Source organism: Struthio camelus, chromosome 2, assembly GCF_040807025.1.
Source record: "Struthio camelus isolate bStrCam1 chromosome 2, bStrCam1.hap1, whole genome shotgun sequence".
Lineage (NCBI taxonomy): Eukaryota > Metazoa > Chordata > Aves > Struthioniformes > Struthionidae > Struthio > Struthio camelus.
This window is the reverse complement of record NC_090943.1, coordinates 131877191-131896330: the sequence shown is the minus strand read 5'-3', so window position 1 is coordinate 131896330 and position 19140 is coordinate 131877191. Positions and strand designations below refer to the sequence as shown.

The 19140-nt window shown below is 38.7% G+C and overlaps 1 protein-coding gene across 2 annotated transcripts in view; it reads left to right on the top strand.

The window, feature by feature from the left end:
• The window catches only part of PREX2 (phosphatidylinositol-3,4,5-trisphosphate dependent Rac exchange factor 2), a 187571-nt gene that overhangs the window by 35962 nt on the left and 132469 nt on the right, over positions 1-19140 (top strand). For both annotated transcript variants that reach the window (XM_068932558.1, XM_068932559.1), the window contains 5 exons: positions 11272-11343; positions 11418-11540; positions 12737-12841; positions 17060-17161; positions 18884-19045. In XM_068932558.1, the coding sequence (XP_068788659.1) occupies positions 11272-11343; positions 11418-11540; positions 12737-12841; positions 17060-17161; positions 18884-19045 (564 nt within the window). The remainder of the gene's footprint in view (positions 1-11271; positions 11344-11417; positions 11541-12736; positions 12842-17059; positions 17162-18883; positions 19046-19140) is intronic.

Here is a 19140-nt window from a genome sequence, read left to right as displayed (position 1 = left end):
AAATACTTATTTTTTCAATAAATAAATATATTTTAGTAAAACTACTTTTAATTTTTAAGCTGATTTTTAAGCCCATTTCTTGTCATTAGAATATATTAGGTGGGGAATCAAGACTGATTTGTAATTTAATCCTTTAGTGTTGCAGTAAGATCTAGCAGCAGGATGGATTCCTGTAATTTAATTGAATGTCAGATTCCTGTGGGATCCTAAAGTAGGAGTGCTGGGGATCTGCCCCTGCAAATCTGAGAGCTAATACTGTGACAGCATTAGCAATCTAAACCTCAGTTTACTGTTGCAGCCAATGTACATCTTTCAAAATAGACTTGTTAGTTGGTTCAACCTATCTAGTCTTGATCATTTCCCAAGGAAAAGGTGAAAATTATGCAACCTGTTCCAAGAAGAGAAACAAGAGTTTTTCAGACTTTTAGTAACAAAGGTATGTTGTTCAGCCTTGAACCTATTTTTTTCAAACCTTCCTGCCTCAAGTAGTTACCTAAGGAAATACTTTTTAAAGCAGGTTTGATTACCACATATGGATAAATTCATTCTTTTGTGAGGGCCTGGGAAGAGTTCATTTACTAGTTCACAAGAAGATTCCATTTTGGTTCAAAATTCCTTTCATTTGGTTTCATTGCCATCCTCTGACAAAAAGGGTGTAAGAGGCAAGTGCTGTATGAAGTGCTTTTCATAACTGTTAATGCAACTTGGGTTCTGTAGACTAGATAGTTCCTGATTTTTTTTTTGTGCTTGCATTTGAGTCATAGCGTTACATTCTATTTAACATTCCACATGTTTAAGAGTAATAGTAGGAGTTTTAAGTTTAAACAAATATTAAAGATTTGAAGTTGTTTTTTACACGTATGCAGTAGGACTGTACTTCTCTATGTGACCATGAGATTTTCTACGGCCTGATTATACAGCAAGATTCAGTGTTATTCTATCCATAAATTGTTTGTTTGCATAACAGCATGTCTGTTTCTGATTTTTTTTAATACCTACCACTGTCACAGGTATTAAAACTAAATTTATTGGTGGTTAGAAAAATACATTATAGATGAAATTCCTTACTGTCCTATTTACGAACACATCCAACTGCCTGGGTTTGATTTCTTTTGTCAAAAAGATCCAGTTTTCCACTGAAGTTTTAAAAACTTCACAATTTTCCACAAGGAAGAAATAGAAGTATTAAAAGTGCAAAACCCCATCATTTCAGCAGGGCAGGTGTGTAGGATATCTGCTTTGTTTATCTACCTGAATTCAGACACACCCTCAGGAACTTTTGCATCAAAAACTACTGTTCTGCAAGTCTATATGGAAGGAAAATTGATCTTAAGAAAGTTCAGGTGTCAGAATGTACAAAGTGTGGGGTATATAGTTCCAGATTTTACACTAATTAAAGGGAGGTAGGAGAGGGTTTTTTCTGAGCTTCAGAAATTCTCAGCTTCTCAGTTTGGTATACTTAGAGGAGAAGCGAGAGTATATATACCTGAGACACCATTGTCAGGAAGTTTTTCAAAAGTAATCTTATTAAGACTTCGAAATATGGCACATAATTATTGCATGAGTGTTTCATTGCTGCATATGATCCTGTTAACTTTGTACCACATGACCATGACAGCATGTATCTAAAGGACAAGCGATAGGAATTAGAGGTAGGTATCCCAACACAGGTGGATTCCTTTATGCAGGGATAAGTGTGCTGATTTGGAGCTGCTTAGAAAAGGCATTGGTTAGACTGGTTAGAAAATGATAGAAGAGCTTAAATGGGATGTCCCTGCTTTTCATTTGTGGTCAGGAAGGTACTCCTTCTACAAACTAAACAGTTTCCCTGTTTTGTAGGTTTTGTAGAGAACTGGATTTGGGATAGGGATAGAAAACTAGAAAACTACTGTTTCATACTCCTCTCTGCCTCACATTTTTCTTGGCATAAGTGCATATACAAATGGCAGCCAGAATTGGCACTGACTATTGTTTGAGAAGTATACTTTATTTATACAGCTTTTGCAATAAAAATTGTAAAATTCCCTCACAAATTCCTAATTAGCATCTACCCACATTAAACATAAAATCAGCTAAAAGTTAAAGCCTGTGCAATCTAATATTAGAAAAAAAAGTGTTACAGTAGAGTTATGTTTTGAAAACTGAGCCTGTAAAAAGCATACAGTGGGCTTCCATTTTGATTGCCTGTCAGTGATTTCAGGCTTTCTCATTTTATAGGCAAAGAGTTTGCTTTTTATTAGCTGTTTGCCATAATTGCAAGGAACTTCGTGGTTCATTTACATTGGTGCTGAATCCGCTTTTTTTGCTGATTCAGATGATGTCAACATTAAGCTTTAAATCCCTAAAAGTTTCTGAAAGTGAAGATGTGTTATTTCAGTTTTCCTTCTCCTAAATGGTGATAAAGATTATGCCTATCTTAATTCTGGTGGTTATTTCTGATTCAGAAAAGACTCAAACTTGTTTTCAAACATCCCTGTGAGCTTTGGAAAAGTAAAGAAGTGAGAAAATTAGCAGAAAATGGCTTTCTTTTCTTCTAGTGTTTTCAAGATTTCCATTACATCTCAGATTGGTTCAGAAAGCAAATGAAAACATTCCTGCAAAGGGGATGTTTGAGACAAATGGATTTTTCTTATCTTGACCATTTAATGCTTTTTGAAACTCATGAGTTGCTTTAAGTTGAAAAGAAAATTTATATGTAGAATTTATGACTTCTATCCAAAATGTTTCTGAGATGGTGAATTCTTCCAAACCGATTGTCTCCTACTAAAGAAATTGTTTAAAAGAGTCATCAAAGCAAAAATTAGGTCAAAATTCCAAATTCAAAAAAATTGTTTGTGGTTTCTTTTTTAATTATGATTGCAATTTAATAGTAGTGTGTTGTTATCTTGAGACCTAACATTTCTTTGAGGTATCTAGTTTTTGTTTTGATTTGCTGGTAAGGAACACAGCTGAATTCACTGAGATAGATTTACTAGTAAAGACCTAGTGTTCTGTAAATTCAGGAAACTGCTAACTGTTATGAGAGGTGAACTTTATAGACATCATTTCTTTTACAATCCCACTTGAGTAATACAAGATCAGTTGTACGATTAAAAGATTATTATTCTGATGGTACAATATACCAACAGGACCATATGATATATTATCAGAGGGAATTCCAAATACATGTGAATATTTTTCAGTCCAGAATACCTTTTTCTTACTTGAGAAAACTTCAAAATACAATAAAGATTAATCTTATTCATATTTATTTGCAAACATATGCTGAAAATGTGCTTTTTTTTTAAATCTTTTTTTTTAATAGACCGCAATCTCTGTATTACTGTGTCCTCTTAAGTACTGCTTCGTACGGTTCCATTTGAATTACAGGACCAATTTGTGAAGTCTTTATTCATATGGTTGTTCATCTGGTGTGTTTATCTGTTGCAATACCAACAATGTATTCTAAATTTCACATGGCACAGGTAAATCCATCTTCTTCCCGGTACCCTTCCAAAAAATTTCCCTTGGTGATGCTGAGACTGGAATCTAACTTGTTTGCATTTTTCATGGAATTGAAAAGGCCTGACTACCATCATTAAACCATGTTGCATAAATATGGAAAATATTTGCTGAAAACATTAAACAGACTGCCTGCTGCTCATCACAGAATCACAGAATGGTTGAGGTTGGAAGGGATTCCTGGAGATCATATAGTCCAACCCTCCCTGCTCAAGCAAGGTCACCTAGAGCACGTTGCTCGGGATTGTGCCCAGATGCCTTTTGAATATCTGCCAGGAAGGAGACTCTACAACCTCTCTGGGCAACCTGTGCCAGCGCTCAGTCACCCCCACAGTAAAAAAGTTTTTCCTTACGTTCAGACAGAGCTTCCTATGTTTCCCTTTGTGTCCGTTGCATCTCGTCCTGTCACTGGGCACACCGAGAAGAGTCTGACCCCATCCGCTTAACACCCTCCCTTTAGATATTTATACACCTTGACCAGATCCACTCTCAGTCTTCTCTTCTGCAGGCTGAACAGTCCCAGCTCTCTCAGCCTTTCCTTGTATGAGAGATGCTCCAGTCGCTGGCTGTTACAGATGGGTGTTCATCACTTGAGCTAGTATATGGTTTCTTCTCTAAAAGTTCTACTTAAGGCATATTTTAGTCAAGAAAAATTTTAGATTATCTTCTAGCAACTTTTTGCACATGGCTTCAGGTTATTACAGCATGTGTGAGCCAGCCTGACGTCCAGACTCTAACTTGGCAGTTCACTTAGGCGTTTTGTTAACTTCAAGCATGTGAATAATTCCATCATTATTTGTCAACAAAACTTATATTTCACACTAAGAAAATACCTACCCCTCAGAAAACCAAGTTCCCAAGATTAAGATATTAGATATGGGTGAGACAGTATTTCTTGACATCTGGGGAGAAAAGGGAACAAATGCTTTCTGATTTGGGCAAGGAAAAGGTGGTACTAAATCTTTTATGCAGTGGTTTCAGTACAAGGAAGAGGGTGGAGACTGTCTGACTTCCAGCATAGCATGGCTGAGGGAAACTTGACATGGACTCTGAATCTCTTGCCCTCAGAATCTGCTGTAGAGCTGAAAGGAAGGAGAGGAATCAAAACTGAGAACACAGTCATAGCTTAGAGAGAAGGTTTTAAATGTGGGGGAGACTAATTTAGAGAACCTGAATTTCAAAGGAGGAGCAGACTGTGAGTTAGGAATCTCAGTGGGCATGAAAAGATGAAAAAGAAGTGCAGGGGAAAGAAGTTTAAAAGTGCTGTCAGTGACTAGGCAAACGCAGAAGAGGTGAGTGAGATGCAGGGCAGGATGAGAGAAAGGTTTTATTATTCTTGGAAAAAAGTTTCTGATATGACAGAGAACTTCAGCAGAAAATCAAAAATTATAAAGGAAAGAGAGAATTGTGATGATTGCCATGAAATATGGCAGCATCTTCATCATGTATAAACTGGATTGAAGGTCCGTGTTTCTTTAGTGCGACCACCTTTCATGTGCGTGTTTACCTCATCTTCTAAGAGTTCATGTTTACTTCAAGAAAACAAGTCAGGGCTACTCTTTCAGACGCACAGATGCTCTGTTAGGATGTTTGAATGGAGAAGGGAATAGTTTGGTCAGTGGTGAATGGAAAGGAAACTAGCGCTGGAATGAAAAGTATTCCAGAGGTGGTGCATCTATTCCCCTGTCCCTATAGAGGGCGGGTTCTGAAGCCAGCTTTGAAAGTGGCTCTAGGTACAGTAGGGAGAAACAATATATCTGACCTTGGCTCATATGCTGCATGTTGCTTGCAATTCATCAGTACTGCAGGCAAGTTAGGAGAAACAGGTGGTGCCTCAGCTGGTGAATTGCTGGAGAACGAAGAAGAGTCTTTTTGTTTGGTGTCAGAAGCCAGCCTGATTAGCTATTGCTGCTGCTCCTGGCACAGGTTAATGGGAAGAGGAGGGGAAACACAAGCAGTGCTTCCCGCAGCTGCTGTTGCTGCTGGATTCTTCTCTATTGGAATTGTTTTTTTGTGGCAAAAACAAATAAAAGTGCTTCAGCAAAAACAGCGCGTGTTCTTTTGGGGCCTGGAATCTGACATGCATTAATTATGCTGTTCAGAAATTCAGGTTGATGGGCAAAATACTAACTTGATGTTTGTGAATTGAATTGGCCGTAGTAAGAAAATGTTTTTGGCTAGTCTGCTATCATCTTGAGCAGTTTTTTCCCCAAGTATTTCCCCATGTTGTTGCTAGTATCATTTTGGATATTGTGGAAAGTGCAAACTGTTTTCTACCACATAGCATGCCTATAGATGCATTAAGAGTGTAAAGAGAAAAGAAAAAAACATAAATATTTTAGCTCTATATTTCTTCTGATGAGAAGCCTGTTAGCATAGACTTATTTGTATAAATTGTAACATATGAACATTTTCTTTTTTCCTTGTGTTGTGGGTTTTTTTAGGGTTTTGTCTTTGACAATGTGGAAAATTAGATTTTGTTCCGTTTCAAAATTCAAAACGTCTTTTAAACTTTATTCAACAGGCTTCAGTGTGATAGATTGGGCACTTCAGCTAAACTGAATTTTCACAAAGTGAAAATACACAGGAAATGACCTATTAAAGATATATATATATATTTGCAGTCTATCTTGGTTTTTCTAGCATCATAAATATTAGAGTTGTTAAATGTTAAAAGAGATCTGAGAGAAAAATTAAGTGACTTTTTCTTTAATTCTTCTTCCATGAGAAAATGAATATTTGTTTGTTGGTTCGTGAAGGAAGATTGCTCTTAACAAAATAGGTATGTATTTTATGATCCAGGTGCTCTGACATAATTTCAGAGCTTTATTTATTTCTTATATTTCAAAGAGGTGAAAACTCTTCATGACCTGAGAATCTTCTTAAGCAGACTTTCTTTGTTTTTCCTGATTTCATTCCAGATGTCAGAAAAAATCATTTGTGCTGTTGGCAGCTTCTTGCACTAACTGTAGTGGTGTTTTTCTTTTCTGAACAATGCACAGAGCAACTAGGACAAAAAAAGATCTGATTTGATAAGACCAGAAATAAAATCCCCATAAAAGGGCATGTTCTCTGTGTAACACACGTAGTCTCACAAAATGGCAGCAGGTTGACAGGCAGGCAAACACGTTACTGTTTAGTCAATATAATGAACAGACTTGGATTTTTTTTTTTTTTAATTCTTTAAATTAGTACTTGCAGTAGCAAGGAACAAGCCCCTCTTTCTCTTTCTCTTGGTCTAATCTTTTAAATTTAGAATTCTCCTTCTGGTGCTCAGCAAAGTTGTTCCTCTGGGAAGTTTCATGGAGATACCTTTTTGAACTCTGAATTCAGGAAATCAGCAAATGTCTGTTTGGCAGGGAGACCTATTGGGGTAGGAGATCTCCATTTGCACTGCTGCAAGGATGGATCCATATACTATAGCAATTTGACCGGAATGCTAGTAACACAAGATGAAAACTTAGAAAATGCTTTTTGTGTTTAAAATATTCTATTCTACTGTTCCTTGATAAAACTGGGGACTGAAGGTAATTTAAGAGAAACACGGGAATCATTGTGAAAACTTTTAGGGCAGCTAAGGGTCACTATCTGGATGACTTCTTCTGGAATCCTGGAATTCACAAAGGTAGGCATGACTCTCCACGTGCTTGCTGCTGTGGCAAGAACTATGATAAGGCTGATGGATCTTGAGAAGTAACCTCAGCAAGATATGTAGTATTCTCTGGGTAATAAAGATCAGTCATGGTTTACTGACATGTGTGCATGATAAATGAAATTTTAGTAAGTTTGAGTTGATCTTTTTTTAAATGAGCATGGGAATCATTAAACGATGCAAGCTGTTTGTTAGAGTTGTTTGCTCAGTCCAGGAGCTATTTAGCTGTGTTATTGCAATTTGTAGTGCTTTTGCTCCTTCATATAGTCTGGTGCTCAATAATGAGTCTGAACTTTGAGCAGCAGACTTTGACTTATGGTAAAACCTTTAGAAAACACTGAGTGCAATTTCACAGAAGTTTCTGACTTTTTTTGTGTCCAGTTCTTTAGTGGATCATAAATTCCCTGAGATCTCTAGTTTACTTTTCTTTTATTTTTTTACAGTTTTTTTTCCTATAATTATTAATGCTGTGTGTAGTGTATCTTGAAAAGCTTCTATAAACTTTCTTTTCCTGTTAGCCCTGCAGCTGTCAACTTCTTAATAAATTCTGGGCATCCTTGTTCATTTTCATGTCTACAGTGACGTTCCTCCTTAAAGTTGTTTCTGCAGAAGGCCTGCATTGTCTTTGCTCACTGATTTTGAAGAACAGTTCTTAGCTGTCTTCAGTTGATGTTCTGCAGTCCTTTGAATAGTCAGCTGTCCCTCAGACCTCCAATATGTTCATACAAGTTCAGAGATGTTTATTTTCCACAGTCACAGTACTGGATTAAGGTTATCTATCGCTATAACAAAAGCAATTACTGACTCAACTGTCTCTTGTTTAGGAGCTGAAATTGTTCCTAATTTAGAATTACATTTCAGCGTGGCATGAAATACTCGCTCAGTTCTTCATTAACTTCATTGAGCAGTTTCAACCCTGTGGTTGTAAGGCTATTGGAAAGGGCAATAAGCTCTCTTGCATTGGATAGAGCAAGGTATTAGCTTGTTCCTCCTCTGATGGCTGATCTAAACCAGAAGGCTGAAAACACACCTGGCATCTGATGGGCTAAAATGGCTGTCTTTTAGGAATTCTTCCTTCACAACAGCTATGCTTCAGAGCCCTTGCAAATCATATTCTGGTAGAGAGAGCACTAGGGAAGATGTTACGTTAAACAAGGCCGCTTCTGGTATTTCATCAGTAGTGAGAAGTGATAGACTAACACCATGCTGCCAGTATCAGATTATGATAGCAAAGCTATTAGTGATAGTCGTGGTGTCCACCCCTGTTACGCGTGTACGCCTTCTCCACCCTCCTGTCTGATTACTGCCACTGCCATCCATTCTCCCTCCCAAAGGCCCAGAGCAGAGGTGTCGTGTAAGGGCATGTTGTGTAAGGAGTCAGTGGTGTCTCTGGCTTTCAGAAAAGGAGTTGATAAGGGAGTTGTGCAGTAGTAGGGCTTTAGGCATCACAGAAACATGGGGAAAATCCAGTGCTTTCGGCAGTACTTTGCACTGCTCACCACACACGGGGTGAAGACTGCCAAGGGTGGGTCTTGGTGGTGAGGGATGGGGGGAGAGATCCCCATCCCTACGTGCCCCCTCAAATTCTGTCTCACCACGCTTCTAGAAAAAGTGAGATTATTCTAAATTACTTAGTGATACATGTGGTTTTGTAGTAATTCATGTAAGTTTTCTGGAAGATTCAAATAGTCTCATCCATTACCTTGTGGGACACAGTGTTATGATATTTTTGGGAAGAAAATGTACACTGATGTGGACCTACCAGTGTCTGGTCTCTACTTATTTCTGATGTCTTGTACCACTATAGTGGTTCTCTTTTTAGCCTCTGTATTTTAGGCCTCCTCTTAGCCTGTTCTCTCTTAGTTCTCTGCAGTTTTGATGTGGCTGACTTGACTACTGGTCATCTTTTTTCCTCATCTTTTTCTCCTTTTCTTTGGGAGATAGGTGTATGTGTGGGGCAGGTGGGTGCTATTGGAAAGCAAAAAAAAAAAAAAGTAAACAAAAGGTCACCTTGCACGAATAGCTTATATGGACTTGATGAAGTTAGACAAGAGCTGGAAAATCTGTACTAAAAACTGACTTCATGGCTACCTCTTTTGTATGACTACAGCAACATATCATATAAGCTGACACTAAGTTGCTGAAAGGGGCTGAAGTCATCTTAAGCCTCCCTACCTTAACTAGTGGCCTGTGTCTGAGTTCTGAGAGAAGTTGAATTTGACTAGGTTCAGTTTCCGATAACCTCTGCAGACGTGAGATCTGGGGCAGTGTTGTTTGGATGAATGGGAATCTGTTTATTGCAGTTGATATATGCTCTTTGACCATATGACTCTTGGCTAGTATCTTGAATCAGTCAAGAATAACTAATGTCTCAGCTCCCAGATAATTTTCTCAGTTTTGCATTCAGCCAGCTGAATACTCACCTTCCTTCAGCATTACAGGAAATGATGATATTCTGGGAAAACATAAACACTGATGAGCAGTGTGTTTGTTCTGTGGGGAAATAACATGAACAGAGAAAGATGAGAGATAGTAGCAACAGACATGCATTTTAGAAAACACATTTTCATGTCATTTTTTGCCAACTTTCAGTTCTAAAATGTATCTAATGGTGTCAGGTGGTTTAGTGAAAATAGTGTCTCAAAACAAAAATTGAGAGTCACACAGCTAAATAGGCTTTCACTCTACATGGGATTGGCTATGCAGTATATAGCTGACCCACACAAAAATATGCATTTGCCCCGTGTGGATCTTCATGGTGAGGAAGGGAATAAAGGGCCAAAGTCTACCTTCAATTAACTGCTATAAATGAATTAATGGATTTTTTTTAACATCAATAAAAAATTAGGAGGAAAGCGCAAGTAGTCAGGGAAAAAAAGATTTTTAAAGACTGTAGAAAATGATGTGAAACGTTTCAACATTCTGGCAATATTCCAAACCTAATTCTGTTTATGTCTTGTATAACTAGATTTGTCTCTTCAGTCGCATGCACACACAAAAAATGTTCCTAGTTGCGTAGTCCTTTTCAGCAGTGAAAAGAACACTGCTTGAGAATGAAAATGTTTAAGTCCTAGCAGAGAGAAAAAAGGGATGCTGTGAGTGCTATCCTTCCAAACAGGGGTTATTTATTGCCTCTTTTGTGGATTTTGCACCACACCAGAATTTAGATGAGTTTGTGTACTATATACAATACACAATGACTTGGAGCTAAATGGTTATGAAATAAATGACGTTTGTGCAACTGTGCTGCCAGGTTTTGATGGCTAAAGAATATGCATGTCCATGTTAAGAATTAGCGATGTAAGATTTTAGTCTTCAGTATGTAGATATTTTCAGAATGTACCCTAGTCATTTGTAAAGAAATAAATTTGTAAAAATTAATGATAACCTTGTTATGTGAAATGTGATTTATTTCATTTGGAAATCACTCTTACTGTATATATCTTCTTCTTGTTATTTCCAGTTCTTAAAAGTGAAATATAAGCAAATGTACTGCTTTGGTATTTCATTAATGGTATTACTAATTTCTGATTTGATCCCAAAGATGGGATTGTTGGGGATGGAGACTGAACATTTTCATTAAGCAAAACCAGGTGCAGCTGACAGTTCTTTAAGCCAATTTACTTTACAGTAGATTTGATTGTTAATACATCAGAAATCTTGCCTGTGGTTGCTCTAGTAAATGTTGCACTTCTTATTAGTATCTCAAGACTAGTTTTGATTCAGAAATTAAGGGCTCATTTCTGCTTTTCTTGTAGGAAATTTCAAAGTGCTAGAGCTAGATTTTGAAGAAGACTCATTTTACTCTTGCCTGATTGTAATATGAGTGCAGGGTTGAAATTGTCCTTCAGAGAATGTTCAGTTTTTGAGTTCTATTAATATTGCACCGTTTAGCTCTTTTCACACTCTGTGTAGACAGGATTTTATATCATTTTAGGATAACAGAGCTAGTAGATGCTTTATAAGTAAAATATTTGTCTGAGATTCAGAATAATATTTTAACAAGCTTCTATATTCAACGAGTAAGAAAGTTGGGAAGCAAATTACAAGCATAAAGTGCCAAAAGCTGTTCTAATCCTCCTGAAATAACTGTTTCCTTGTTTACTCGTCTTGTGCAGGCTTTCCTTCACCGAATGATCCAGTGTGCGACAGCCAAAGTGGATAAAAATGTCACAGAAGAGACAGTTAAGGTTAGTGTTCTAATTGTTTACTTCTTTTCTCTTGTATCTATTGTTTTATTTATGTATGCTTTATTCTTTTACAGATGTTGTTTTCAAATATCGAAGATATCCTTGCAGTTCACAAAAATTTCCTGTCTCTGGTGGAGGAATGCTTGCAACCAGAACCTAATGCGCAGCATGAAGTGGGAACTTGCTTTCTTCATTATGTATGCTATCTTTTATTCAAGCCTTATATTTCACTGTTTTTACTTTTTGACTGTTTTTATTAATTAGTGACATGGTGGCGAGTTATAAAGTCATGAGGACAAATTGTGTCTCGATTGCATAATTTAGGGTACTTTAAGGTCATTTCCTGTTTATTGTCATTGCCAAAAAAAAAATGCAGGGGCGGGTAAGGGAATGCTGAGTCCTACAGCAGTGTAACTGTGGCCTTGGGATGGGCAGGGGCCATGGCACCTGCTGGGGCCAAGGGTTGTGTCTTTCACCGAAGCTCCTTTCGGTGTAAGTCCCTGCTGGGTGACATGCTTTAGAAGTGGATGCCAGGCAAAACTGACATAGAGAGTCGTAGAGCATGGGGGATGCTTTCTGGTGCCACTATGTGAGCTGGCGGAACTAGGAAAAGACAAGTATGAGACAGGGACAATAATAGTAGACTTAGGTTTGGTCCCTTTTGATTCTACACAAAAATGAATATTTAGGAAAGAATTGTGTTGGCCTCTATGGCTCTTGACTGTGAAGATATTTTATTGCTTACACCTCCAGTATGTTTGTATGTCCTGTAGCAGTTATTTCGTAGCAGCGTTATTTTTCCTATTTGAGCACAAGGATATCATTGTTACAAACCTCTGCAAAGTGAGGACCGATTAGTCTGTTTTCCATCCTGGGCTTAAGAAAAGGTCTAGGTTTCATTGGTCTCTGTGCTTAGAGTGGCATTTGTTTGCTAAATCTATGTTTATTTGTTACGGAGGAGAAAATTGTTAATGATTAGTGGAAAAGACTTACAGAAGTGGAGTGACAACAGTTCTTGACTCTGCAGAGGTGTGGATCACATTTGTAAACAAGTGTTTGTGCATGCACAACAGGTAATGATGTCTGCAAATATGGAACTAGTGCATTTTCTTTGTGTTTTTTCATCCTATATTTTTGTGATAGTCCAGCCTCTGAAAATTTTCAGCAAATCCTCAAGTGATATTTCCAGACTGTTCAACTTTATAATTCTAATTAAAAGAAGAAATAAAAAATACAAAAAGTGCTGGACCTACAAAAATAAATGAAGGAAGAGGAGCTGACCTTCCAGAATGAAGACTCTATCAGTTATTCAGCCTTCAAAAGCGCATTCCATGTTTTGTTTATTTAAAAAAGATCAAAATGACAAGAATAAGGTATTTCTTTGTTTCTGCAGAAAGAGAAATTCCGTATCTATGATGAATACTGCAGTAACCATGAGAAGGCACAGAAAGTTCTGCTTGACCTTAACAAAATAAGAACAGTGCGGACTTTTCTTTTGGTAAATATATTTTGAGCTGGTATTCTAACTTAGTATTATTTGACTGGGCAGTGAACTGTTAGCATTATCTACTCTACCATGTAACAACTACGAGCAAACCTGCAAGTGGTTAGAGGGCAGTTTCACTTGGGGGTAATACTGCTAGAGGAAGGGGATGGGGACATTGCATTTTCACTGCTAAGTCTGGATCTATGCATAAAATGGCATTAGGCAGTGTGCCTTGAGCTTGCTGGCCAAAAGACAAGGGTGTAAATTCAGCAGTGGCTGTAGAAAGAAAAAAAAGAATAGGATAAGATACATGAGGAGGGGTAGGGAAGGGGTAGGGGTAGAAAAGACTGTCCTTTGTTCTGCTCAGAACGTCTGAGAAGACTGTCTGCATTCTGATACAGTAACTATGGCTGTGCCAAATGGAAAAAATATTTTGCTAGAGGCATCCTGATCTTAGACACTGGCTTAATCTGAGGTCAAAGAAATAGCTACACAGTTGGTCTTTCATTTTACAAGCCTATTAAGGAGGTTTTAAAATGCGAAGTATGACCGTCCTCATGATTTTCCCACAACAAAACCAGTTTCTGTCTAAATACAGAATTTCTCAATAGTTAACATTATTTATTAAAAGAAAAATTCAGTATCGATTGGCTTTTGTATTTTCCTTTGTGACATCCTGTGATAACAAAGTCAGTTTTGAAATGTATGGCATATTGCACTAGAACTTAGATGTCTGAGAAGGTGCCTTCAGATATGATATCAAGCATGAGAATGATCAAATCTAATTGAAGTATTTTGCAACTAAGAGTGGATTTAAGCAAAAGACACTATCAGGAAAGCACAAGTAGCATGGCTAGATTCAGGAAGAAGGGGTGGACGCTGTCTGCCGAGACAAAAAGTGAAATATTCCTGAGAAAGACTGCAAAGAACTTGTTTTATGAGAAAGGAAGGCAGAGTGCAGTTACAGCAGTTCGTGATGTATCAGTGTTGTGTACTCCTGGGGACATGCAGCCCTCTGGTTCCACGTCTGCCTTGGATTTCTTACAGATTCAGGACATATCTGTAGGATAAGCTGCAGCAGTCTAACCTAGAGAATAGGAGGTCAGACTGTTCAGCTTGAAAGTAAAATAGAAGCTTTATAGCCAGACAGAATGGTTTAGGTCATTACAGAGTTGTGATTATCTATAAATAATAGGGAGTTGAAACCAGGCCTTAAAACCCCTAAGCATAAAGACAAACATTATATAAACCTATAGTCTACATTGCCATTATCTTGTTGGTCAGTCCTTTTCAGAAAACCTTTTTGAGTTTGGCTGTTAAAGTGAGATCCTTTGGGATAAAGGACCTAATTTAGGATAAGCCAGGAGCTGATCAGGAATACAAAGCACAGATTTAAGGGTAGGCATGCAGGTCCGCGTAGTAGCACTGGTTGTTGGGCATATGTGTTGTGAGTTATGTGATAAGGGGAACAGCCACACAATTGTGTTGCCCTTGTTCCATCAACAATATATCTGTGTCCTGATTTGTGGCCTGTGTCAACATACTGTCTAGCTGTGTTAAACTGCTTTTGTTTAGCGTTCTCAGTTTAGACATCTTGCTCTTTGAAGCTTTAGGTCATCTCATACCATTGCATCACAATTCCTTCTGATCTCTCCATAAAATAATTTCCATCTTTACTGTAGGTCTGTATGTACTTACACTTGAATTCCAGCATTTTCAAATATTTGCTGTGATGTCTCTTGCATACTTGATTATCTCAAGTAGCTCTTATTCGTTTTGCTCTCTCTCAACTGTTTTTTCTGTGGATGCTATCAGCAAATATTGCATATATTCTTGGCTTCCATGAGTAGATGTGTTGTCAAAACTCATATACTCTTTAGTTCATGACTAAAGATATTTTATTGAGTGCGCATCACTTTTTTAGTGTGGAAGTATATGAACAAAAGGCTTTATGTATGTTAGGATGGTCATGTTCAAACCTGTCCAACCACTTTTAGTGCTACTTAGTGTCTCTAACGCACCTTTGGAACCAATAGCACCTGTGACGATCACAGAATCACATAGAATCACAGAACGGTTGAGGTTGGAAGGGACCTCTGGAGATCATTTAGTCCCACCCCCCTGCTCAAGCAAGGTCTTCTAGAGCACATTGCACAGGCGGGTTTTGGATAACTCCAGAGAAGGAGACTCCACAACCTCTCTGGGCAACCTGTGCCAGTGCTCTGTCAACCTCACAGTCAAGAAGTTTCTCCTCAGGTTCAGACGGAACTTCCTGTGCTTCAGTTTGTGCCCACTGCCTCTGGTCCTGTTGCTGGGCACCACGGACAAGAGTCTGGCCCCATCCTCTTGACACCCTCCCTTCACATACTTGGACACATTGATCAGACCCCTTCTCAGTCTTCTCTTCTCCAGACTGAACAGGCCCAGCTCCCTCAGCCTTTCCTCACAGGACAGATGCTCCAGTCCCCTCATCATCTTCGTAGCCCTCCGCTGCACTCTCTCCAGGAGTGCCATGTCTCTCTTGTACTGGGGAGCCCAGCACTGGACACAGTACTCCAGGGGAGGCCTCCCCAGGGCTGAGGAGAGGGGCAGGATCACCTCCCTCCACCTGCTGGCAACACTCTGCCTAATGCACCCCAGGACACCGCTGGCCTTCCAGGCCACAAGGGCACATTGCTGGCTCTTGGTCAACTTGGTGTCCACCAGGACTCCCAGGTCCTTCTCTGCAGAGCTGCTTTCCAGCAGGTCAACCCCCAGCCTGTACTGCTGCAGGGGGTTATTCCTCCCCAGGTGCAGGACCCTGCCCTTGCCTTTGTTGAACTTCAGGAGGTTCCTCTCCGTTCATCTCTCCAGCTTGTCTAGGTCCCTCTGAATGGCAGCACAGCCTTCTGGTGTGTCAGCCACTCCCCCCAGTTTAGTATCATCAGCAAACTTGCTGAGGGCGCACTCTGTCCCTTCCTCCAGGTCATTGATGAATACATTGAACAAGACTGGACCTAGGACCACTACCTACAGGCCTCCAACTAGACTCTGTGCCACTGGCCACAACCCTCTGGGCTCGGCCATCCAGCCACTTCTCAATCCACCTCACTGTCCACTCATCCAACCCACACTTCCTGAGCTTGCCTAGGAGGCTGTGATGGGAGACAGTGTCCAAAGCCCTGCTGAAGTCCAGGCAGATAACATCCACTGCTCTGCCTTCATCTACCCAGCCAGTCATCCCATCATAGAAGGCTATGAGATTGGTCAAGCATGATTTCCCTTTGGTGAATCCATGTTGACCACTCCTCATCACCACCTTGTCCTCCACACGCTTAGTGAGGACCTCCAGGATGAGCTGTTCCATCACCTCCCCAGGGATGGAGGTGAGGCTGACAGGCCTTAGTTTCCTGGCTCTTCCTTCTTGCCCTTTTTGAAGACTGGAGTGACGCTGGCTTTCTTCCAGTCCTCAGGCACCTCTCCTGATCTCCCTGACCTTTCCAAGATGATGGAGAGTGGCCTAGCGATAACATCCGCCAGCTCCCTCAGCACTCGTGGGTGCATCCCATCGGGGCCCATGGATTTGTGGCTGTCAGGTTTGCCCAAATGATCTCTAACCTGATCCTCCTCAACCAAGGGAAAGTCTTCCTTTCTCCAGATTTTCTGTCTTGTCCCCAGGGTCTGGGATTCCTGAGGGCTGGCCTTAGCAGTGAAGACTGAAGCAAAGGAGGCATTCAGCAACTCTGCCTTCTCTGTCTGATCACCCTGAGTTCTTTTTATTTTTGTTTGTTGAAATATGGAAGTGTATTTTCAGCATTTTCTTTATTGTATTTTATGATCAGCATAAAAAGAAAAGGCTAATCTCTTAGTCAGCCTGGATGAATAGAGTAGCCTTGGGGAAAAAATGCCTGCATAACTGCATTACGGCTTCCCTGTTCTGTGTGATATTATACCTGCCTGCGTGTGTGTCCAAGCCCATTCTTGTGACAGTTGTGCAAACCTGCCTCATCATATATTTAATAGATGCATATGTAATTTATGTATAGGTTAGCCAATATTTCTGTGTGCATATGCCCTTGCCTTTATTTCTGATATTTTTAATGGCAATTGCTTATATTTTAGAAACTTGCTGTCTACTAGAGATTAAGGAAAAGTGATGCATTCCTATCTTAACTCATACAGAACTCATGATTTGAGAAAGTGTAATTTTCTCAGGATTTTTAGTAATTTTTGAAATTGTTTGCGCTCTAGAATTGCATGCTGCTTGGAGGACGTAAGAACACAGATGTGCCATTGGAGGGGTATCTAGTAACGCCGATACAGAGAATATGCAAGTATCCCCTTCTTTTGAAGGTACTATGAGTTTGTTATCTAAAACTTTATATTTGGTATATAAAACTTGTTGCTAAGCATATTTCAGAACTGCAGGAAAAATCTCTTTACACAGTGAATAATCTCTTTATTAAATATTGGACCCAGACTTGCTCTCATTAAAGGCAGTGGCAATATTAAAAAGACCAAGGAGTTTGGCTGGGTGAAAATTATCAGCTCCTTTTTAAATCGAATAATAAGGTTTCCTCTTTATTGTTGAAAGGAAGCCAGCCATTTAAGTGAGTTTAATGAGGCTTATTTAAGTTGGATTTGACCATGCGCTTGCTTAAATGCTTTGGATTGCAGAGATGTTACCAACATGCTGTGCTTTGCTGATTCTAAGTTAACAGTAGCAAAATATAAGTGAAAAATATTTACAAAAATGATACATGAGAAACATTTTGGAGTAATACTGTAGGTGATTCTATGCATTTTTGTATTTGTATGTTTTTGCCTTTCTTGTCTTATTATAGCTTAAAACTTAATAAATGATGTTAATGTGCTGATAAGCATTAGATATTCCAACTTCTGAGTTATTAAAATTTTCTTATGTTAGGAAATTATAGAATCATCAGGAAAGTATTTATTTAAAATAAACTTGTACTTAACAGATTTGGATTTAGTATTGTTTATTGTTTAAAGTGTTGAGGAAAAAGCAGGAAGAGATTCTGCTTTAAAAGTTACTTGAAACCTGATTATTGGACAGTTATTTTTTATAATACATATGTGAATTTAGATGTGAAACTTTGCCAGCTATGAGGCATCTGCATTTCATTGCACTGACATACAAAATTAAAATAAACATATTAAAATAAAGATTTTTTTTAAAGACAAAATATAGTAACTGCAATGAGGTTTGAGTCATCCCACAACTCTGCTTTTACAGTTCCCTTGGCCTATTGAAAAATTATTTTTATATTCTATTTGTTGAATGGAGAATCTACAAACAAAACAAAGGAAATTGACTAGTGAATTACAGTAGGGATACATTGAAATTAATTGTATGTAAAATAAATTTAAATACAAGGTGTGTTAAGGCTTTTAGCTATGGCTCCAGAGAGAATGTATTTGGATACACATTCTGTAGTCAGGATATACACTGAAGGTTGTCCTTAATCAATCCAGCTGTAAATGGCTAGTCGACAGTTTGAGATGGGAAACTGAGGGTGGCTTTATATGCATACTGGCAACTCCCACCTTCTTTTTTTTTTAGTGTGGCTACCATTAGCAGTCATCATCCAAAATCAATGAGTCACCTAAACTATTGTTCACTGCTCTGATATATTATACTACATTGAACAGTAGTGTGGAGTTAAAGAAATATGTTTTTTGTCCTGAGTTGCAGGAAAGGATGGTGTCAATTTTGACATCAGTAAAACAATGGGAGTATTTTTTAAGTGGAATTGTCTTTGTTGAACAGTTCCATCCCATGGAATATGGAAACAGCCAAAGCTCAACATGAAGAAACATCTTTTTGGGGGGAGAAAAGTAGCTGAAATACAAACTTTTTTCTAAGTAGCATTTATTTTTATTGTTACTTATTTCTTCAAGTTTTACTAGGATGCAATAGTGGAGGCTCTACTACTTTTCCACCTAGTAAAAAAGTCTATTGACTCTTTGGTTTTGTATCGCAGTCAGTTTAAGCGTCCTGTAATGTATATTTAGAGATCAAAGACAGATTTCTTTTTTTACATGTCTATACAGGAGTTACTGAAGCGGACTCCAAGGAAACACAGTGACTATGCAGCATTAATGGAAGCCCTCCAAGCCATGAAAGCTGTCTGCTCCAACATAAATGAGGCCAAGAGACAAATGGAAAAATTAGAGTTTTTAGAAGAATGGCAGTCTCATGTTGAAGGATGGGAGGTAACAGGAGATGTGTTGCTTTGTATGTTGAGGAGGGAGTAATATAATTTCACAAGTATGAAATTTTCAAGAGGGGTCTATTACACTGCTTTTGT